Below are 24858 nucleotides of genomic sequence, written 5' to 3'. Positions count from 1 at the left end.
TGATCGATAGGGGGGAAACCACTTGGACAGATTTGTCTATTTTTGTAATGTATAGTTGAAGCGAACGATTGGTGCGGTTTTGATTTTGTATATCAAATGATGTTGATTATAGTGAAAACTCTTGTTTTACACGTAAGAATTATATGTGAAATGCAAAGGTTCTGTGTAGTTTAAACATTTTTGCTGCTAAACTCAATTTCTCATTTGAAATCGAAAGTGTTTACAAATAAACATAAAACTATGTTGATGTATGTTAGGTTTATGTTTATTTTGTGTTTCATCGTATTGTAAAGTGTATTTGTTTATACGATGTTACCAGATAAATGAAATGATGTATTAAGCACACACACATTTGCAATATCTTACTTTGGAATAAGCATTTTTAAACATAACCTTCTCTGACTTAAAGGGGATTCTCCTCATGGTTTTATTTAATAATTTAATTGCATGCTTGTTTGAGAAGCAAACATTACTGGTGTTAAGGTTCAGAGAACAGGGCGGATTGTAAACTAAATTACATATAATTTTCACGAAGATGTATTTTGTTTTTCTAGTCTGCGATTTGACAAACATATCGTTTAAGTTGTCATGTCTTTGACACTAATTGGGGCGTTTTTGGTGAGGTTAAAACTTCATATTGTTTGTAAATGGAATTTTGACTGACATATAGAATTTCATGGGAAATTTGTACAGTTATCAACATAAACTGGTAATATGTATCCAGTTTATATTATTGGTTATTTTGAAAGCGATACAATTTCATGAGAGATCCAATGGCTACAGGAAATTCAGTTAGTTCAAATTACGTAGTATCTGGCACATACTTTTTCTTGTTTCGAGGAGCGCAAAATTACATTTAACATAAATAAGACAGACCAACAGTGCATTAAAAGTTTTGCCAATCGAACACGTTACTGTGCAGTGTATGAACGTTACGGAGATTACGTTAAAAAGTCACGGCACTCATAACTCGGTCACAAATAGAGACCGATCACTGTCCGATCAGCGGACGACGTATTTTTCCGCTTATCGGACTGGCGCCTGGCCGATGATCGCACGGGCACCGGGTCATTTTGTAGCATCGGGCGGCGTCCGGATTAAGTTTACGTCTCGCTTAAAATTGTACCTGACGTCGGGCCCGGGAAGAAATCGAGTTGAGATCGAAAAAGAGATCAGACGATCAACGCACGGTTATTGCCCGGCGATAGCCCCACATCAGATTCATTACACGTGTATCGGCAAAAGTAAAGGTATTTCAAAGAGGCAAATATATCGGCCGGCGATCGTTTGATTGTCGGAAGGCCCCCACACGATGAGCGACGGACGCCGGACGGCGCTCGTAATGATACACGTACAATGAATCCGATGTCGGGCGCACGCCGGAGGATAACCGTGCGTTGATCTTCCGATTTTTATCGATCTCGACTTGATTCCCTCCCGGCCCGATGTCAGGTAAAACCAGGTGTGAGATTAGAAAGTAATCCGGACGCCACCCGATGCTTCAAAATGACACGGTGTTCGTGCGATCATCGGTCGGGCGCCAGTATTACATTGCATTGCCACTTATTTATTACTTCCAAAAATGTTTGTTAAAGCTTACCATATTTACTTTAATAATGAGCTTACATTTCATATTCCGTAACTGTATTGTTGTTCTAAATATAGACACCACATTTGAACACGATCTACATATCATTCAAGAGCTAATAGCGGTGTTCTTGCCAGTAACAACGCGATGTCCAGCCTTTAAAGCGTAGCTCAATCATCACAGAGGTGTTCATGCCAGTGACATTACGGTAATCTTGTCAGTAAAATAGCGGTAGTAATGCCAGTAAGATAGCGGTGTTCATCCTTCATGACGGTGTTCAGCCTTCATAGCGGTGTTCAGCTTTCATGAAGGTGTTCAGCCTTCATAGCGGTGTTCAGCTTTCATGAAGGTGTTGAGCCTTCATAGCGGTGTTCAGCTTTCATGACGGTGTTCAGCCTTGATAGTGGTGTTCATGCAAGTAACAGCGGTATTCAGCCTTCATAGCGGTGTTCAGTCTCCATGACGGTGTTCAGCCTTCATGACGGTGTTCAGCCTTGCTAGCGGTGTTCATGCAAGTAACATAGTAGTGTTGAGCTTTCATAGCGGTGTTCAGCCTTCATAGCTTGGTTCATGCAAGTAACAACAAAGTAGTGTTGAGCTTCATAGCGGTGTTCAGCCTTCATAGCTTGGTTCAGGCAAGTAACAACATAGTAGTGTTGAGCTTCATAGCGGTGTTCAGCCTTCATAGCTTGGTTCATGCAAGTAACAACATAGTAGTGTTGAGCTTCATAGCAATGTTCAGCTTTCATAGCTTGGTTCATGCCAGTAACGAAAGAGAAGTGTGCCCCAAAACTATAAGTATGATTAAAGCAAGAAAGGGGGTTAATTTTGAATCACTTCGTCTATGCAAACAATGAACACAAATAGCTTTGTAAAACTACTGATAACAAATTCAGAAATAAGTTCCGAGCCTGATCTCTATGTTGTAAAATAAAGTTCTCGTTAAACTATTTATCAAATCAGGATAGAGTGGACTTAAAGTTCGTATTACCTTATCTATCGGAAGTTTTTTTTATGTCTTTTGGTCTTGATTACTTGATTACCTGAGATTTATTCAGCTAGTTTTATCAGGATTATCACACGCTATTTTTTGCGTATTGCAATGAAGTTTGCAACAATTATATATATTAAAACTATTACAAACTATATTTGAACTGAAGTCTATAAATTATTATTTAGTACAACGCGATACATTTTATGAAAGTCAAATTAATCAATGAAATAAGTGACCTGAGCCAGTTATTAGTACAGCATGCTTAATTATTATTGAGAAATCGGGCCCGGTCTGTGTTTGGATATTTAAACAATTGTGCTTGTGCCCTCTTAGTTAAACCACAATGCGCCAGTACTACACAACGGCTGTTTACTGATTAATATACAACTGTAACTCGAAAAGGATATTATTATGTACCCTGAAATAAAACTTCAGGAAAAATAAAGTTTCGAAATAGTCACTTAAGTTTTCGTTTTTCATAGAGATGTTTTGGGTGAGGCCATAATTTGAATTACAATACCGTATCATATTTATCAAACAGACCTCGTCTTTATGGCGGATCTTGCTATAATTTATAAACAGCTTAATATAAAGGGTATATGAGAACAAGGTCGAATACATATTAAATAAAACGTAATGCGGAACGTAAAATAAATAAATAAAGCTGCCCTTTCAAACAAGTTGTTGTTGGCTGTATATGGAGTTATGTATTTCCACTTTAATTAAGAACAGTCGCACACTATTACAGCATAAACTTCAGCTATGTGCAGAGTTCTGAACAATAACAGATGTTAGTTTAAATTGCATAACATTATGAGCGGATGAAATTTATAGGAGATAAAGTAAGACAAATTTCATATAATTGAATACCCTGACACATTATTATGACCAACCAGTCAATCCTTAAACGATGAAAAAGTCGATTAACACGGCAAACTTTTGCGAGATAACCAGGATGTTACTGTAATGTGATGTGATATCACGTAGCATGTGATATTTCTGAAACTAAACACATATTTTAGGTTGTTAACATAACATGCAACATAAAAAACATAAACAGAACAAACTTATTATTTTACGAGAGCGTGCATATCAAGTTACATTTAAGTGTTTGTTATTATTGAACCCAGTTTCTGGACCTGATTATCCGTTCCCTTTCCCCCATAAAAAGCAAAGTGAAAATGCGTTTTGCAACCAGCCTTAAACCAGAACAGCCTGCGTTTTTATCGCAGCCTGTTCAGGTTGTATGCTGCTTGCTGCTCATCAGTAACTAAGGGTTGAAAATGAGGCCTTTTAAACTTTAATTTAGTAAGGAATGCGTTAAATTAAATGTAACTTTCTAAGGGACTAGAAATGCGTCAAAATACGTATCTAATTGGGAAAGGGCTATATCGAAGAACGCGTGACAATGGCGGCATTCAGAAATAAATAAATTGCTACAATTTCCAAGAGGCAACATAAATTATTCCTGACGTCTCTTTATTTTTTTTGTTGAAACGCTTTAAAGTTAGCGAAAATTATCGCAAACAACAACACTTGATCTGAACACTGATTTTGTATCGAAACATTGCATAATATTTTAATGTAACCTTAATGATATAACATTGATGCATATAAGGACATGCATTTGCACATTTATGGATGGTATATATACCAGTATATAAATACCACATCCCTTTACTAGTGTTTCAACGTATTGTCAACCCGAGACTGGTAGTCCCAACCGGGGAGTTATATTATTAGACCGAACACATAAACAGGAACGGTTGTATCCACTAGATCCACGCGTTTCAATGCATGATAATAACACAAATTATCATATTCGACTCAGAACATTTGGCGGATTATTTATTATTAATATCTTCGTATATTGTGGTATTGACGAGCATAGAAAACATGTGTTGGTCATTCACAAGTCCTTCGCATATAATCTAATTGTATAATGGCTAAAATCTCATTTCTCTAACTTTTCAGTACTGGCAGTAAAATTGAGCGGGTACAAATTTATAAAGGAGATCGTGGGTCCGTGCATGTACCGTCTTCTCGTTTTGCATTCGACAAATCAAAACGCGAAAATCAACGCATATAAGCTCGTATTCCGATCTTCAGATATAATGTACGCAATATTAGTGTAACAAAACATTAATACACACATAATTTTCATTAATACGAAGCAGTCCTTGACACACCAATCTATATAAATGTTTTATTTACTGCAATAAACACAAACTTTGTACTGTCAAATAATGTTCTTGGAATACATACTTTAAGTAATGTAGAAAGGCGATTTCATGTTAATAAACAAACAATTGATTAAGTTTGCATATCAATATTGCAATTTTACAAATGGACTAAACATGATAAATTAGTTCCTGTTTAAAGATGCAAGTGCAATGAACATAATTTGTATCGTGTTGATTTTTATTATATAAAGTATATAAAAAGTTGCAACAACTTAAAGTTATGGCACATTATTTGGTAAGACGATCAGGTGTGCGAGATAATCATGTTGGAAAGTGTGATGAAATGAAATAAATGCTAAAGGAACGGATATATACATGTATATATATTGTAGTATTTGCTCCAAAAAAAATGCCTTTCTTACTGCAGTGTGTACTTGTTTATACGCTGTTATTTGCATGTCAAAATAATGTTAAAACAGTTCTTAATACACAGGTGGCAACATCCATACGTGATGCAGTTTCTAACAAAAGATCATGAATCGTTGAAAGACAGTAAGCTTTAAATTTTGATGCCTGTCTTTGACAAACATAAATATTGAAATATTTAACGTCTAAACAAATGCTACCGTTTTGTAATAACATATTATCAAACCCTTTCCAGAGTTAACCACCCCAAACAGATAAACGGCAGCAACTGCATTTACAAGTAAATATTCCTTTCGTTTTAATATTAGATGATAACTAGTTTATAACGTTTTCGTATGTTGTGCTGTAAGTACTTTTAATGTTATATACTTTAACTCCTAAAACATGGTTAACAGTCAAACACTGGAAAGAAAATATATATTAATAATAAAAATGTTCATATAATGACAATAATACTCGAATAAACCAACATGACGTGATATGTAATCTCCGCATCGATTTGATACGCTGCGCTCAATATTAAAACGTTACCGATAATGAGTTTTAGTAGTGTCTAACCTTTATTTGACCGCTATCTAGTTTCGCTTTGGAAGCGAACGAGTGGAGAAGTTTTATTTTAATTTGTCTACCAAATTATGTTGTTTATGACACGGATCTATGTTAAAGGGTAAGAATTATTTGAGAAAAGAGAAGGTTCGTAATAAGTAAAAATATGTCATTGATAAGCTCAATTTATATTTTGAAATCGAAAGTGACTTCCTTCTTTGTAAAGGAACAAAAATAACATTATGGATGTGTTGTTGTTATTTAAGTGTAAGTTTAGTTTGCGAGTAATCGGATTATAATTGTTTTTGTTGTGTTTACTGTGAACAGATAAATAGCATAAGCACAACACTGTTTGCAATGTCTTACATTTGAAAATGCATTTCTAAAAGTGACCGTTTCTCACATGTATAATGTATATGATCTAATTGTTTGAGTAGTACACACATGACTGCCTTATTGACCGACCGACACACACATACAGAGAGTTTATTATACAACAGTACATCGCATTCAAACTCAAATATACACATTATTTTCTGTCATCAGTATAAAAATAAAAAGAGCTAATCAATTAGAAACGCAAATAGACTACTTTCCATCAAGGGGGTAATGAAACCTATTGAAAAGTATTATTTGATATTCTAGTTCTTATAACGAAAGCTTTTTCGAGTTACTGTATAATAAACAGCTATATTTTCTTAAATAATTGAAACAGGCGCACATACATGTAAAATGGGAATATATATTTTTTTTAATCAACGTCATAACAACATATACAAAAGCGTTCATTTCGTGGAATGCTGTTCTGAGAATATATGCATGTTTGGATGTTTAACTGGTGTACAGATATTCTTTAACGTATACTGCGAAAACTGCCTATGGGTGGGAACGACGTATCGATCTAATCCAAAACATGCCGAATATCTGCCCCAAAACTTCTTAGTTCCGGTGCCGAATGTTTACAAGTTTTTCCCCACTTTATTATAAACAAAAAATAACCGTTAAATGGCCTGTCTACGGGTAAGTATGTTGTCGTTTATAACAAAATACGATGTCATTGTCAAAATCGTGCACAGTTGCATAAGTTCTGTTAAGCATTGCGAAAGTATTTCACGTTTTTCGATTGCTATTTTACCGAAAAGAAACATGCCATAGTAAAATGACGTCACACGGTGAAGCGCGTATTAGACGGTTTTGTATTGTTACATATATGGGCATGCTACTACGATGACTATAACACGCTCAACTTCATACCATTCAATTGAAATAAATGATGCCTTTTCTCGTATAATTTTCCGGGGTGTGTCCAATTAATGTTTTTTTTAATTTCAGTTGCCCACTATCGTCATTTTGATTTGGGGAGAAGTCGATGTAAAATTGTAAAAGCTTTATTGACACTAGAGGACTAGAAAGTTTTAAGTTATTGCTAAGTTGTTGTTGTTCTTGAAATATGTAATAATGTTTAGTTTATTTTGTTATGTTTGTATAAAATGCACATATTCTATATATATATATATATATATATATATATATATATATATATATATATATATATATATATATATATATATATATATATATATATATATATATATATATACTATATCTTAAACATAAACATATGCATGCTACTGAAATAAAAGGTAAAATGGTATTATTTTATTCAACTAACTATTACTCTTATATAGTACACCAATGACAGGTTCAAACTTCATGCTAGTAATCTACACAGCGGCTAACCGTTAATACACATGAATACCGATACGCTGTACTCTTCATTACAAACAAAATGGCGTCCGACTGTAAGCAGAACCAAGTCGATATTGAGATAAAATGTGCGATTATATCATAATGGAACTTAATTTCTCTACAAAATGAATAAAATAACAACGAACAGATCTGTTTTCTTTTATTTATTACGATATTTTTTATTTGAAGACAGACTTAATACACCGATACGCGGTATCCAAAGTATATACAAAACAAACGCAAAAGTGCCAATATTCTTTGTTTTTGCCAGAGAGGTTTTACAAATTGTATACATATCTAATACGTAATTTTTATTCATTTAATCATGCCACTTGTGTTTAAATTTGTCAACACGTTTAAATTTAAACTCTCTAACAAATATATTTTCTTCTACAACGTTTGGTTGTTCAAATTCATTACCTTATTAATAATTATGTATTATGTTCTTAGCATGTGTTAAACAATTTGTATAACCTTTATTACAATCGTTTACTTTATTGTAAAAATTTGCATAATATTATCATTATTTCATAATTCAACCAATATTTCATAATGTTAGCAAGTCCGTTTACACACAATTGATATCGACCTAATTCTCAATGAACAGAAACCTAACACGTATTTATGTAGATATGAAACAATGTTTGTAAAATTTTTAATGAAGCGTTCAATCATCTGACTTTTTGAAACTCCATACTTTTGAAGCATTATTTAATGTCGAACCCACAAAGGAGTTAAAACACTGACATAATAATTTTGTCTAATGTTCAAATTCATGGTATTTTATCAAAATGTAGTCATGACTTTAAGCGTCTTTTTACCAACCATATGTTCTTGATTTAATCTAAGTCTTCGAGTACATTTCAACACTTCCTCAACATATACAATTATCAGCAACTTCAATAGCTTAATTGCTTTATTAGCCGAGGCTGTTTTGTATAGCTTTAAACACAAATTACCATATGCATTGTCTGTCAATACGTCAATTAAAGCTAGCATTACTTAACAATCATACCCTCTCGTTTGCGCATTTAATTTTAGCCGATGGACTGCGACATTGGGTTTTACAGGTTACCTTAAATAAACTATGATCAATTGTTTGTAATGATGTTTAGTAGATTCTTTAAATTCATTGAAGGATTCTTAATCTTGCTGAACGACATTTGCTGGCTGTTAACGAGGTGGTCGGTACATGCGCTTCTCTTAAAGACGATCCGGGTTAAATCTCCGCTCCCGGTGCATGTGAATAAGGTAAGTGGCCATAGTAACGGACAGGTGGGGTTTTCTCAGTGTACTCACACACACACACTTCCTTCTCCACACACAGCACAATACCAAATTACATTGTAGGCAATAGCGGCAATTATTCCAAATTAGTCTCTAATTTCGGCAGTCTAGTAAGTTAATTATATAGGAGAGCAAGGACACACACATATCCCTCATATAATTCAGCTTCAGTTATGAAAGGACAACACAAACTTCGTTTAACAATGCTCCAAAGAGTCACTTCCTGAAATGATGATCAAAGATACACTAGCCTGTAATAGTAGTATTCAATCAACATGCTTTATAAGCGAGTGTTTACATGTAAATAAGAACACATTGCGCAGTCAAAATGCCCGTGGTAATGTTCGTGGCTTTGTGTGCCTGAAACATTATTTGTTTTCTTCACAAAGAGTCGGTGAGGGGTAAACAAAGCGAAAACCGTTGCGGTAAATACAAAGGAAAAGGATCGTGAATTAATACGTGTTTATGATAATCTAAATCATTTAATGGGTTAATGCTACTTTTTTATTAAAGAAACCTATTCAAATGTTTATCAACTTGTAAAGGAGCTATTGATTCATATGTGACTTGAATTTTGTTAATATTTTCATAGGCATGTGATTTTGATTTTTTATCTATGGTTGGTTACATAAACAATCTTCCGACAATATATGTCACAGTGAATACTTGCAATTCATATTTATAATTATTCTGGTTTCATAAAGACGCCATAAGACGTTTTAGTCATAGTAATACAATCAAACAGACTCATACCATTAAATAATTATGAAAGTTTAAATAGTTAATTGGATGTGTACTTAGAATTTTAGTTCTATGACTAAATCGTCTTTAAGATGCCGGAATAATTATAACTATTAATTGCTGTTACTCACTATTAATCAAGTTAGCTAGTTTAAGGGGCCAATACATATATTCACATATTATACAAAATGATTTAATTTGAAAATTATAATTATAATCTTTCGCAGCTTTAAATTGTATTGAAAGGAAATCGTAAACATCATGTACATATATTTTAGGTAAAAATCACATATGAAATTATTTCAGTTAAAGCTTTATTGATTAGCATTCTACCACGGCACGTGACTTGTTTTCTATCTACAAAGAAGGAAAACTACTGTTTGGTTATTACCCCGATATACCAACGGTTGTTTAAAGTTACGTCACTTTTATTTTCCGCGCACTGTTTATGGATGAAAACGACGTCATTTGATTTAAATGGTTGTGATGACGTCACGTTTCGCGGAAAAGTGGAGGAAGTTTGGTTAATATAATTCTCATTTATAACAATTAAATCGCGGATAACTTATTAATGAAACCGTGTTAGAATCGAAATAATCAACGGGTAACCGTTGGTTATTGTGGTAATAACCAACGGTGTGTCGCGCCGATGCTTGTTATCAAACCACTCGGGCTGCGCCCTCGTGGTTTAATTCCTACGCATCGGAACTCCGTACCGTTGATTATTGCCTCAATAACCAACGGTTACCCGTCGATTATGTGTTAATTAAACAAGGGTATCAATAAAGTGAGCATTTACAAAATAAAAAAGTATGAAATATACTTTCAATATAATTGAGTAAACATGTTCATGAAAATCAAACTGTAGTATTGGAATGAAATACATAAAGAAAAATATGCAATCGATCACCGTTATTGCGAATTCTACCATAGTCGCACACGAATGCACATTAGAATGAGAAAGGAGCCTATCGTGGGTTATTACCCCCGATATACCAACGGTTGTAAGTACGACGTGACTTTGATTGTCCTCGCACTGTTTATAAATGAAGACGACGTCATTTGGTTTTCATTGTTGTGGTGACGTTACATTTTCGCGGAAAAGTGGAGGACGTTCGGTTAATATAATTCTCATTTATGACCTTTAAATCGCGGATAACTTATTAATGAAATCGTGTTAGAATCGAAATAATCGACGTGAAAGGGTTGGTTATTGCGGTATTAACCAACGGTACGTCGTTCCGATGCTTGTTACCAAACCACTCGGGCTTCGCCCTCTTGGTTTAATTACTACGCATCGGAACTCCAAACCGTTGCTTATTACAGAAATAACCAACGCTTGTACACGCCAATTATTTCTTAAGCAATCAAATAATAATATTATTATATATTATTAATAATAAATATTAATACGGGCCGTAGCCTATTCACTATAACGATGATTTAGCAGTAGTGCATAATTCTGTGTCAACTAAAAACTTTTATACGTGGCTAAGTCACACTTATGTGATAACATTAATCTTATTGTCATTGTTGTTGCATTAAATCCTGTGTCAAGGCCCTGCTGCTGATGCTGTTGTTGTTTTGTTGTTGTTGCTGTTTTTTGTTGGCAGGCCTTTGTTAGATTTGCCATGGTGTAACTTACTTGTGTTCTGATGTTACTTGTTTAATTATAACAAATCGAATCATAGACCAAATCAAATTTAGGTTGTAGAAGATATCACACTATCAAGCACTTGTTAATTTTCCAAATTTTGATGACATTCGATGGCAAATACAAGATAAATTATGAAAAATGTAACTTTACGCATTGAAAACCCGGTAAGGTATTTTAATAGTAAAACATTATATTTAACTTTTACTATTTCGTTGTTTGTATTTGTAACAAAATGGGCAAGCACTGAAAGCTATGGGTTTTCTGTTAAGAAAAATATTGAAGTAATGACCTTTTGAAAAAGGTTAGGCAAGTTTTATGTGTTGATGGAGTTCCATTAACATAACTTACATTCAGGTATATATCAACACCATTACTGTTGGGTACGGTCTGAATTCCCAACACATGGTACATTCAAATAAGTACATCACCCACATAAATGCGTGTAGTGTTAGTTATACACGTGGCTTAATTTAAACAACTACTATAAATATATCGAATGAAAATGATGTAGAAGCAAACAATTTGCATTTGACACGTAATCTTATATTAAACTTTTGAATTATTAAATGAGTATGCTGGTCACATGTTTGCCGATTATACAATAACTTATACACATATAATTACTTAAAGTTTTTATACAATACTTGTAATGGATTATAAATACAAAAATGTTTTCCATAAAATGAATTCCCTACATAACTTTGTGTGCGTATTTTAGTAGATAAAAAAGTGATCGTTATCGTTTGGTAAGACATGATGAATATTAAGTGGTTAAAAACAAGATAATGACGTTCGATGTTATGTTATATGTATGTAATCAATTATGTTAGAAATAAATACACAAATAAGCTTGTTTATAATCAATGCGCATTTTACTAACATAATTGTACAGATGGCGGAAGGTGATCCATGGCGTGATAAGGCGGAGCATGAAGGTATCCCACGTAACAGCGGCCTTTACAGTCGTCACTCTATAGTAAGAAGTGGTGCAGTTCACGTAGAAGTTGTCAGTTCCGGTGTAAGTGCAGTCCCCGTAGAAGTTGTCAGTTCCGGTGTATGTGCAGCTCACGTAGAAGTTGTCAATTCCGGTGTATGTGCAGTTCACGTAGAAGTTGTCAGTTCCGGTGTATGAGCAGTCCACGTAGAAGTTGTCAGTTCTGGTGTATGTGCAGTTCACGTAGAAGTTGTCAGTTCCGTTGTATGTACAGTTCACGTAGAAGTTGTCAGTTTCGGTGTATGTGCAGTTCACGTAGAAGTTGCTAGTACTGGTGGATGTGCAGTTCACGTAGAAGTTGTCAGTTCCGGTGTATGTGCAGTTCAAGTAGAAGTTGTCAGGTCCGGTGTTTGTGCAGTTCACGTAGAAGTTGCTAGTACTGGTGTATGTGCAGTTCACGTAGAAGTTGTCAGTTCCGGTGAATGTGTAGTTCACGTAGAAGTTGCTAGTACTGGTGTATGTGTAGTTCACTTAGACGTTGCTAGTACTGGTGTATGTGCAGTTCCGTAGAAGTTGTCAGTTCCGGTTTGTGTGCAGTTCACGTAGAAGTTGCTATTAAGGTATGTGATGTTTACATATAAGTTGTAAGTACTGGTGTGTGTGTGCAGTTCATGTAAAAGTTTCAAGAAGTAGTGTATTTGCAGTTTACTTAGATATTGAAAAATAAACAAACACGTGTTTGTGCAGTGCTCGTAGAAGTTGTACGTTCTGATGTATGTTCAGTGCTCGTAGAAGTTGTAAGTACTGTCATATGTGCAGTGCTCGTAGAAGTTGTAAGTACTGAGGTATGTGCAGTGCTCGTAGAAGTTGTAAGTACTGGCATATGTGCAGTGCTCGTAAAAGTTGAAAGTACTGATGTATGTGCAGTGCTCGTAGAAGTTGTAAGTACTGATGTATATACAATGCACATAGACATTGTAATTACTGGTGTATGTGCAGGGCACATATAAGTTGTATGTTTTGGTGTATGTGCAGTGCTCGTAGAAGTTGCAGCGATAGTTGAAAGTACTGGTGTTTCAGCAGTGCACATAGAAGTTGTAAGTACTGGTTTATCTGCAGTTCATACACGTTGCATGTACAGTTGTATGTGCAGTTCACATGCAAGTGTAAAGTTCACGTAGAAGCTGTAAGTACTGATGTATGTGCAGTTCACGTAGAAGCTGTAAGTACTGATGTATGTGCAGTTCACGTAGAAGCTGTAAGTACTGATGTATGTGCAGTTCACATGCAAGAGTAAAGTAAGTACTGATGTATGTGCAGTTCACTTAGAAGCTGTAAGTAATGGTGTATGTGCAGTTCACGTAGAAGCTGTAATTAATGGTGTATGTGCAGTTCACGTAGAAGCTGTAAGTAATGGTGTATGTGCAGTTCTATCACAAGTCAATTTCGTAAAATACTATTATACATACATATTTCAAATACATATATCAGTATTTGATGTGAAAATAACATTGCAGACAATTGATAATGAGTACAATTTACGTTCTTTTTTACGCTGTGAATTTCTTCAGTAATAAATGTTTGCATTAATCAAGCTCTATGCGTTGATGTTTTTTTTCATTGCTTATCTGATTATCCTGTATACGAGTAAAATTCTAACTTCGTGATAAACACACTCATTGCTTATTTGTTTAAGCTTAAACAGATTTAACATATTCAGCCAATTTTAGATGAGTTTAATGTCTTAAGAACATATTGTGTTATAACATGTATGGGTTCGTATAGGACGCGTAGGCTTGGATTGCTATGGACCGTTTCATATTGTTTAAGGAGCATATTATGATTTCCTGCAATTTGAATGTGTTCATCACTATCAGGTTCAGTGTGAAAATGCCTCACTAGAGATGTGCACTCTGATGAACTGTCTCGGTTATGGGCCTCACATCAGACAGGCACGGAGAGACGCCTACAGAGAAGCTGATAGGCTGAATAATGCTCGAGGGACTGGTATCATAACGATGGTCACTACTGGTAGCAAGGCAGAGGGGCTGACACGCTTTTTAGAAAGTGACGTGGATACGATGTATGTTGTAGAAGGCATCATGTGTTTAGAAAATGGTGTTGATTCTGACAAAATACCAAGGGAGACTACTGTGTTTACATTAATCACCGGCGTGTGCTACCACGGACACTCTAGGCTCAATTTACTCGAGCTACGTGGCGACATTATTCCATCAATAATTCGTGATGCTCTGTGTGAAGATGAAAATGGGCGTGTCCTCCTGAGCAGTGCTTTATTTGTTGATGTTGATAATGACAGAACATCTGCGCCAAACGTTATTCGCCATGAACGTGCAGGGCCATCACTGCCGAGTTCATCAGGGCCATTTCATACAGACAATGTCTATTCTTTACGCTGCCATTGTCCTGTCATACTATCGAGATGGGCAGAGCGAACTCGCCATTGGCCACCACCGGATATCGTTCGCAAAGTCGTAACTATGGAATCATTTGTGACACCTGTTGGTTTTAAGGGTAGTGAATATCAACATGTAGAATGGAGGATTTGTTTTAATACGGCGGAGAATGAACTTATGAGCAGTCTTAATAACACCCAGGTCTACATTTATGTTTTATTAAAAATGGTTGTTAAGGATGTGTTAAAGCCAGTAAAGAAAGAAATTACATCATACACAGTGAAAAACATTGTATTGTGGCTTGCGGAGAACAATCCACAGGCACAGTTCAATGAAAGCAGTTTGTTTTATTGGCTTCGGGAAGGATTGGAGAAATTAAGAACGGCAATATTAAAGATCGAACTGCCATATTATATGATACCAGAAAGGAATCTAATGGAAGCATGCGGACTGGATGAAGGACAAAAATGTACATGGGTATATACTATCACGGACATGATGAACGAAGGTTCAAATACATTGCTAAGATTGCCGAGGATACGGAAGGCAATAATATCGCATCCAGAGCCACTGGCGTGGTATAACAAGAAGAGAGTTGAGTTGGAACTGCTGGCGTTGAATTTCCGGAACAGAACAGAACAGTGCATGGATAAGAATGGTGTGATCAATAGGTCGGATCCTATGCATCAGGCGATATTGAGTCGTATAGTTGAGTTAGTGAGAGAGGTCCATAAGAGGATGAATAGGGAAGGAAGTCGTTTGAATGATCTGATAGAGATATATGATATGATGCTTATGTAATTGTGTTGTAAATGCCAGTTATTCCATGCAATGCATATTTCCAACAATGCACTACAGAACGTAGTTAATTAAGGGCGTCTAAACATAAGATATATAAATAATTCGAGGGCTGAACGGAAAACTGCAGTATCTTCTTCTTTATTTAATATGAGTTACAACAGTCTTCCGTTCAGCCTTCGATATGTGCTCATGCGTGGTTTGATACTTGGTAATATCAATAGTGTTTAGTTTTCCCTTCGTAATTCATTTAATTGTTCGGACGTGTATTATTGGTTTGTTAAGTTTTGTTTGTTAACTTAAAAAACGGTCCGTACACTTATAAGTGTTAACAGTCATTACGTACCGAGTAAATGTATAAATCGGTAACTTTATAAATTCATGCTTTATTTCAGATCAACTTTGTTTATAATAACTATTAATTGTCACCCAATCTTATTTGGAGTGCTCTGATTTAATCCAACAAATGTGAATACTTATAGAATCTCTGGCATGCGTTTTTTTGTTGTACGCACATTTGTTTGACATGCGTTTATATACATGCATTGTGCCTTTTTTCCGTTCACAATAGTCCTTGATGATGTAACAGAGAAATTTGGTGCGTATGACCGTTTAAACATTAAGCTATACATATTAATATGCATATGTAATATGGATCGTGAAATGCAGAGTATCGAAAATAAATGTGTGTTAGTTGATATAAATTACATCTTAATACGGGCAAAAGCCCGCGAAGCGGGCGTTGACCGTTCATACATATGGGAATTTAGACATAAAATTACATAGGAATACCACATATGGATACGTCTCAAAAAAATTTGCCACGCGACATATATTTTCGCGATGCTATTTATGACCTTGAAAAAATCAAAAACACTTTGACATATGCTAAATCACATGTAAATACATACCTCAGGAAAAGTTATATCAATGACATCATAATTGTGTAGCGAATCGCACTAAATATTCTCGCATTATTTGTTTTTCTTCGCAACCGTTCCAGAATTAAGTCATTACTAAATTATCTCCCCTGAATGCTCTTCTTCAGTGGGTATAAACCGAAGACTGGTTCACTACATATAGTGACAGTCTTTACCAAACACAATTAAAGTGAACATAACCCGTCTTTAATATATTGCCGAATCTCAGATTTCTGTCGAATTTTAATTGCTTTGATCTTTTCGATATCTTATTGTTATTATTATCCTGACAAAGCACAAACGCTTGTTAAAAAATTATTTGTTTTAAACATTATAGTTGGCATCTCTATTCTTCCAGTATTCTCGCGGTATTTCAATTACGACACCCTACTGTTTATTTGTCAGAATATGTGACGCATTTTCCATTCGCTCTCAGAAAGCATTCTATACATAGATGGTGACGTCACTTCGTTATTGCCAGTAAGACCGGTGTGTACACAATGTCTCAGAAAGAAGTTTTACGTGTGATCATGAGCAATATTCTGGCAAGTTGGCGTTGTTATCCACCAGAAACACATTTATTCACAAAATTTAAAGATATTCCGATCTAACTTTTTAGTCTTTTAGCTTTAATTTTTAACGTATTTACACCTCGTCTGCTCGCACTTTACCGATATCCCCGAAAGGTTACATATCACTATAATAAGTTTAGGCCTAAAACCACAAAATCCGATACCGTTGGATTTTCGTACCACAATCTTACGTAAAAAATCTCCCAGATTCGAAATCAACAAAAAACAAGACATTTATAAATTGTCTGCATTATTGATCAAATTTTAAGATATTTGTTGGTTTTCCGTTTTTAGAAGATGTTCTGTGAAGGCAAGAGCTGGGCATCATACAAGCCATTCTATCCAGCAAAACTGACAGTTTTGGTTTACAGAAATCAACAAAGGAGGGATTCCTGAACTATCAAATTTCCAAGCTATACACACAGTTATTATCTGTGGTGATCTTTATTGGTTCTGTTTGTTTACTTGGATGGAACATGTGTGAACTTTTATAGAACTTTGAAAAGTCTATATATGTCTATCTATAAACAAAAATCAGCTATTGTATAATAAGATCAGATGTGCAAACAATGTCAAAGGGTTGTTAAATTAACAATTTGAAGGCAATTATGCTGAAAAAATATGAGAGTTCCCATGCAAATTTTGTCTGTATATCAACAAGTGTCTGCCGATAATTGTCAAACTAGTAATACAAAACTTACCACAAGTATGTAAAAGCACTAAGTACCTGTGATCATTTTTAGTAAGATAGTGTAATTCTAAACAGTAGCAAATAGCTTGTTTAGTAAATGCATAATGCAATTAATATGATTTCCGTTCTATTGTGTAATTAATAAATTGGTTGTTACTTGTTAATCCATGATAAATGTTTTATGGCTAGTACAAAACCAGCAATGTTAATTTAGTAAAAAGGTAATACAATAACACCACTTTGTAATTTCATATACGTTAATATTCTTGAAATGTAGGTTGATGACAGTGTTTTAGTTTTACTTATTTTGTAACTATTATTTTATGTGCAAATAAATGATGTGAAGTATTTTGTATCTCCACACAATACCACATACCTTTTTATATATGTACTGTGTTGTGTGTTATTTGAATGTTTAAATAAAAAAATATGGATGATATAACATGATGCATTCTAATATTTGCATTCAAATTGTAACTATAGAGCTAAGTGTATGCAGTTAAGACTGATTTTAGAATTGCTACAAAATGGCTAGTTTTTTAGTGGCGACAAACTTTAAACTATTAAACAATAGTTTGGGAAAGAAAATTAGAAACCTGCAAGATACCTGTATTTATTAAATATTTTAATTGCGAATGAAGTATGTTGTTATGCTGTTACACATAATTATACATTGATAATAAATAAGAAGACAATTAGTGGTGTTAACGTTTCCCAACAGTAGAAATCATTCTTCTGATGAAGTCAGTGATATACAGACGAAAGCTCCAGGTATGACTTTCAATACCTAGTGTGTGTGTATTTGACAGTTTAAAACTTATTGGATTAAAAAAAATCCGGTCAAATTTTTCAATCAAAATTGATTTGACACATCACATGATTTTGATTATGTTAAATCAGTGTACTGTATGCTAAATGCAACTGCTTTAGCAAGCTGTCAAGTTGAATTGAGACATTTGATGAAACAAACCGTTTCCTGGGTAGGACCAGTACTTAGTGTCTATATGACGTACCATGACGTCGAAAGAGTACAAGACCTGCTGAGTAGAACGAGAAATGTACTTCGACGTACAATTTTCACCGACACTTGAGTGTTAGCCAATCAGAAGACACCTTACGTCTGTTGCTTTTAGAGATTTTTGACATTGAACATTATTATTATTATTGTTTATACCGAATTATGCGACTATCGACCGCTTACTCATAGATATTGTGCGTATGTATTAGACATTATTATTATTATAATTTATACCAAATTATGCGACTATCGACCGCTAACTCATAGATATTGTGCGTATTTATTGACCTGGCGTGGCGGAATTAACCTCTGACTTATGCTAGTTATGGTTATCACAAAATACGACCAACGGGGAGTTTATAATGCATTATTTATCCCATTAATGCTTGGTAACTGGTTACAGTTGGGAATTTCCTACACAATAATGCGCTGGACGGTCGTGATACTCCGCCCCGCATGATCATTTCATACACACAATATGCTGAATAATTTTAAAAAGGTAACAATTGAATCTTCTTCAAATTTGTATATAATCTATTTCAATGCATTAAATACTTGAAACTTCTGTGTAGTTTTTTGCCATTCTGATATTTTTATTCATTTTGTCCTCAACTAAAAAAGAGATTTTAAACATTTATTATGAATAAATCTGAAGGAAAAGCGGCTCAAGAGACTAGTGTTTTGATTGGCTGTTCAGAAAATGTGTACGTAGAAGTACAAACATGTATGTCGAAGTACAAATTGTACTTTGACGTACAAATATATACTTCGAAGTGTATTTTATATTCATGTCGACGTACAATTATTGTACTTCAACGTACATTTCTCTGTTTAACGTGTAGGTCTTCTTGACTTTCAACCCAAATGGTACGCCATAGTATGTCTTTAGGGTTATCTAAAGAATGCTCCCACTTAAAGGATCAATACAGAGACCTCCCAGTGACTAAGCCAGTTAGAAGACACCCCATCCACTATACCACAGACACCGAACCAGCTATAAATTCCTGTGGCTATAATTTAGAAAAAAATAATAAGATGCTAAATCTTTAAGCTTGGAACATGTAACTCGTTTTAAGATTGATTTTTTTTGGATGCATTACTCAATTATTGCAACAATTATCATATTTTGAACACAATCATGTCCATATATTTATTAAAAATACATGGTTATCAAAAAAACTTAAAAAGCTTTTGCCCGTAAATTAGGTAGCACCTATAATCATATTACATTATTAAAGACACCTGAAGCATTCGTATGTCTTCCTTTGTTTATCGAACCTACTGGTACGATGTGACGTTACTTTCATTGGTAAAGTATGCCATTTGAGTTATCCTGCATAATGAAGCTGCGTCTAGGTTTTAAGGCCTGCGAGGCTTAGAAAACAAAAAGCACGAGCCTTGGCGAGTGCTTTTTCGTCTTCGTGCCGAGCATGATAAACCTGATCTATAATCAACACTAATCTATTATTCTATTTATCCCACTTTTTATTTTGTAAACCTTTTTGTTTAAACAAAATTAGTTCGACTGGATAATGTCGCTGGATTTATAACGTCATTTCGTCGAAATATTGACGTCATTTCCTGCCGTTGATTATAGATGATATTTAATCAGCGGGGCTTAAATCAACCGAATTCGTTGTAAAAGTGAGATAAAAAGGCAATAAAGCAGAACCTTTGTGGTAACAAGCAAGGGGTACGTTTTGAAAATTTGCACTGTTGTGTTAAACTCACGTAATTTTAACTAGCGAAATGCGTGAAGTGGCGGCTATTAGCGAAGAGGCAATTGACACGTTTATAGAACTCGCAATCAATTTCAATTGAGACATTGGATGGCTTATTTTGATGTTTTGTTAACCAATATCCAACACTGATTGCCAGCAAAAATAAAGTATTTATAAGTCACAATTTTATCAAGTATTGCATTCGTAGTTAAAATCTTGTCGAGTTAACGTCTTATTTGTTCTAATAGAAATTAAAATCATTGTTAGTAATGTACGTGATCCACGATGCCACCACTACCGTATGAGGCAAGTTTTATTTACGAAAGCAATTAATTTAACTAATTTAATAAATAAATATTAATATTAAAATTAAAACAGAATACACAAAGAAACATACCATTTTTGAACGATACGACGCGAACGTAATGTAAGCGACTCAACTAAAAATAAGGTAATGACGCGTAAAAGAATATTGTGTAATTCTTTAATAAAATACTTATATTCTTTCACGTAGGAAAAATAAATACAAAATATAACAAACATTTACAAAATAATTAAAATAAATGTAACAATGCATGTTATTAAGAAACAGACATGTTATCAACACAAGCGATCTCAAATTACTTCCGTTCTATAGAGAGTAGAGGTACGAGCGGTATGACATTATTTACGTAATCTTTAACATTTGAACCACTTGAGGAGTTTCGGTTAATCGGTTACTAACCGGTTACGGCAACAGGTTAACCGGTTAATGATTTGTGTAACCGCTTGCATCCCTATATTTAATACATGATGTTCCGTGCATTTCTGTCGTAATGATGAATATTCAACCTTTGAGTAATTCAGTTGCATTAATTTAATAGATGTCGTTTATTCCTTTTATATGAATTGCGATGCTAAATATTTGTGTTAAATGTTTATTTACTTTAGTGTATGATGTGACTGTTTCTCTACGTTGTGTATTTACCATCCAAGGCGGTGACCCCAACACATATTGTACATCTGAGAAAAAAATCTTAAAAACATCGTGTAGAGGTTCTGGTCATACTTTTGTTCGTAGAATTGCGTTAAAAACACATGCCACAAGGTCGAAGGTCAAAACATGGTCATAAGCATACCATGGATTTGTTTATTAGTTTGTATTTGTTTGCAAGAATTTTCCGCCGTGTTCTAAAATATTTCATTAATATCACAGCGGTCTGTTAAACTGTTAACACGTGTCCTGTGTAAGTTGGTTTATTACTTCTAAGTGCAAATACTTACGCCAGAAATTGAACACTGCCCTACATGAATCACAGGTCAGGGAAGAATGGACGTACAAATAATGTCAATGACAATCACAACACACCGGGACGGGAATCGAGCCCGCGATCCTTAAATGTTCAGTCAAGCCTTTAACCATAATGGTCAAACCATATGGCTTTCTCGGTAGCGGGTTTGCTGCTTTTTAACAGTTTTGACTTACCAAGTCGGTTCTTAGATATCACATTATCAACCTTAACTTTTCTATTTATACAACCACCAATCTTTGGTTCTTCGACCTTACATTCTCTTTATATACATCAAGCAATCGTGGTTTTATAGATATTGTAATATCAATCTTACATTCTATATTTATACATCCAGTAAATGTGTGTTCCTAGATATCGAAATATCAACCGTACATTATTTATTTATACATCCATAAATCGTGGGTTCTTAGATATCCCACTATCAACATCACATTCTGTAGTCATACATACAGCAACCTTACATCCTCAATTTATACATCCAGCAATCGTGGGTTCTTAGATATTAAATAATTTAGGAGCGATTGTCCGGTTGGCAAAATAATGTAGGAGCGACTGTCCGCCCAGTAAAAACATCGTAGGAGCGACTGTCCGCCCTGCCAAAACATCGTAGGAGCGCCTGTCTGCCCTGTCAAGTTTAGCGAATGAGCAATTGTCCGTAGGAGCGATTGTCCGGGATTTATCGCAATATCATCCTTACATTCTCTATTTATAAATCAAGCAATCGTGGGTTGTTAGATACCGCAATATCAACCAAACATTCACTATAAATGCAGCAATCGTGGTTTTTTAGATATCGCAATATCAACCTTACATTCTCTATTTATACATCCAGCAATCGTGGGTTCTTAGATATCGTAGTATCAACCTAACATTCACTTTTTATACATGCAGCAATCGTGGTTTCTTTGATATCGTAGTATCAACCGTGCATTCTCTATTTGTACATGCAGAAGTATTAATAGAAAATGTATGGTTGTCACCTTTTCATTTCATATCATATGTTATCAGACAAACGGGCAGACAAAATAGTACCGGTATTCAGGCAATCGGACAAAGCGACGGCTATATTCCAATACCACTAGCACAAACATATGTATCCACCATAAAGTTGATAGTTTTCATTTATTTATGTACGCCACTACGGTACTGAACAAGTAAAACTAAACCAATCTCTCAGACATATTTACAACTTATAACATATTCAACTAAAAATCTCATTGCTAAAAAAAGGTGCCAACAATAGATACAATAAGTTGGTAAAATCAACATCAATGTATGATAATAAATAAATATCTTGATTTTACCAAATCAACATAAAAACCAACAAAATTGTGTCTTTTTTATAAGTAAATTCATTCAATATATCATTGCATTGAATAAATTAATAAGCATGTGTTTACCCACTATACATGACTGTGCTCTGTGACAAAGGGGTTTAATGCATGTGTGTAAAGTGCTGTCCAAGTCTGTACAGTCTGCACAGGCTAATCAGGGAAGGAACTTTCTGCTTTTATATTTTTAGTTTAAAGAAAGTCTCTCCTTATCAATAATTATGTTTAGTCGGGAAGTGTCTTCACTGATTAGCCTGTGCAAACAGCACAGGCTTATCTGGAGGTTATTGTACGCACATGCATTAAACCCCCTTTTTTACAGAGCACGGCCAAATTATTAATGAACACTACAAATCAGTTAACATTCTAAAGCTGAATGTGAGACAGTGTGAACTGTACTGGTTTTAATGTTGTTGTATCAGTGACACACGATGGCTGCATAGTACAGATCCCATTTGAAACACGGTGTTTTTCTGCGGTTAAAAGTTTTCAAATCTACTCTTACATTAACCAATACAACTGAAAGAGTTTCATTAACTTCTCTGTTTAGCACACTCTGTCCTGTGTATAAAGTGTTCTGAAATGTGTTTCCATGAAAACTTGAATTGTTTCTTGTTTCATGTTGTATCTACGGTTTCCATCACCACTCTGTGTTCTGTACTGTGTATCCAAGACTACTCTTCTAAGTGTTCTGTACATATCACAGGTTGTGTTTTAGGAAGTTGAGCACCAGGACGCGGTAGTGTTCGGATGCCTCGTGACTTCTGATGCCATGTCTCTCATTGGGATACAACTGAAATATACAATAAGCCTTGCTCTAGGAAAGCCGCAGTTAATGCATGTGCGTAAAGTGTCGTCCCAGGTTACCCTATTAAGTATAGGGGTATAATGCATGTGCATAAAGTGTCGTCCCAGGTTAGCATATTAAGTATAGGGGTATAATGCATGTGCATAAAGTGTCATCCCAGGTTAGCCTTTTCAGTATAGGGGTATAATGAATGTGCGTAAAGTGTCATCCCAGGTTACCCTGTTAAGTATAGGGGTATAATGCATGTGCATAAAGTGTCGTCCCAGGTTACCCTGTTAAGTATAGGGGTATAATGCATGTGCATAAAGTGTCGTCCCAGGTTACCCTATTAAGGATAGGGGTATAATGCATGTGCATAAAGTGTCATCCCAGGTTAGCCTATTAAGTATAGGGGTATAATGCATGTGGGTAAAGTGTCATCCCAGGTTAGCATATTAAGTATAGGGATATAATGCATGTGCGTAAAGTGTCGTCCCAGGTTAGCCTATTAAGTATAGGGGTATAATGCATGTGCGTAAAGTGTCGTCCCAGGTTAGCCTATGGGTATAATGCATGTGCATAAAGTGTCATCCCAGGTTAGCCTATTAAGTATAGGGGTATAATGCATGTGGGTAAAGTGTCATCCCAGGTTAGCCTATTAAGTATAGGGGTATAATGCATGTGGGTAAAGTGTCATCCCAGGTTAGCATATTAAGTATAGGGGTATAATGCATGTGCGTAAAGTGTCGTCCCAGGTTAGCCTATTAAGTATAGGGGTATAATGCATGTGCGTAAAGTGTCATCCCAGGTTAGCCTATTAAGTATAGGGGTATAATGCATGTGCGTAAAGTGTCGTCCCAGGTTAGCCTGTTCAGTCCACATAGGCTAATCAGGAAAGACACTGTCCACATAGACTGGATTTTTGTTTTGAATAGAGTTCATTTAAACGAAAAATTCAATAACAGCGGAAATAATAGTTCCAGATTAGCCTTTGCATAATGTACAGGTTTTTCTGGAAAATACTTGACGCATGTGTGTTAAGCCCTGTTTTAACAGATTGCGGCACAAATATATGGCTGCCATGAAATGAAGTTGGTTAAACACATTTCAACCAGTTTTTGCAAAAAAAAATAACACAATCATGACTTCTGTGGTTCCTACAACTTAAGTTTAAACTTATTATCAACATTGAAATTGTCTTACACC

The 24858-nt window shown here is 34.9% G+C and overlaps 3 protein-coding genes across 3 annotated transcripts in view; 2 read left to right on the top strand and 1 right to left on the bottom strand.

The window, feature by feature from the left end:
• The window catches only part of LOC127870169 (uncharacterized), a 119536-nt gene that overhangs the window by 34415 nt on the left and 60263 nt on the right, over positions 1–24858 (top strand). The gene's annotated exons all lie outside the window — the stretch shown is intronic.
• Positions 1–24858, bottom strand: part of LOC127870170 (dipeptidyl peptidase 9-like) — a 238710-nt gene that overhangs the window by 192143 nt on the left and 21709 nt on the right. The gene's annotated exons all lie outside the window — the stretch shown is intronic.
• LOC127869362 (uncharacterized) lies at positions 5732–18201 on the top strand. Its single transcript, XM_052411864.1, has 4 exons — positions 5732–5858; positions 8625–8737; positions 12064–12147; positions 13983–18201. The coding sequence occupies exons 1-4, from the start codon at positions 5849–5851 to the stop codon at positions 15321–15323; spliced, it is 1548 nt and encodes a 515-aa protein (XP_052267824.1). The 5' UTR covers positions 5732–5848; the 3' UTR covers positions 15324–18201.

Source organism: Dreissena polymorpha, chromosome 2 (genome assembly GCF_020536995.1).
Source record: "Dreissena polymorpha isolate Duluth1 chromosome 2, UMN_Dpol_1.0, whole genome shotgun sequence".
Classification (NCBI taxonomy): domain Eukaryota; kingdom Metazoa; phylum Mollusca; class Bivalvia; order Myida; family Dreissenidae; genus Dreissena; species Dreissena polymorpha.
Note: the sequence above shows the minus strand (reverse complement) of the source record. Positions and strands in the feature narration are given on the sequence as shown.

Excerpts from the sequence above, each read along its gene's own strand:
- LOC127869362 (XM_052411864.1), top strand. Across the intron at positions 8,738-12,063 it reads TCCCGGTGCATGTGAATAAG|ATGGCGGAAGGTGATCCATG; the intron begins GTAAGTGGCCAT and ends ATAATTGTACAG. Across the intron at positions 12,148-13,982 it reads TTTACAGTCGTCACTCTATA|GTTCAGTGTGAAAATGCCTC; the intron begins GTAAGAAGTGGT and ends CATCACTATCAG.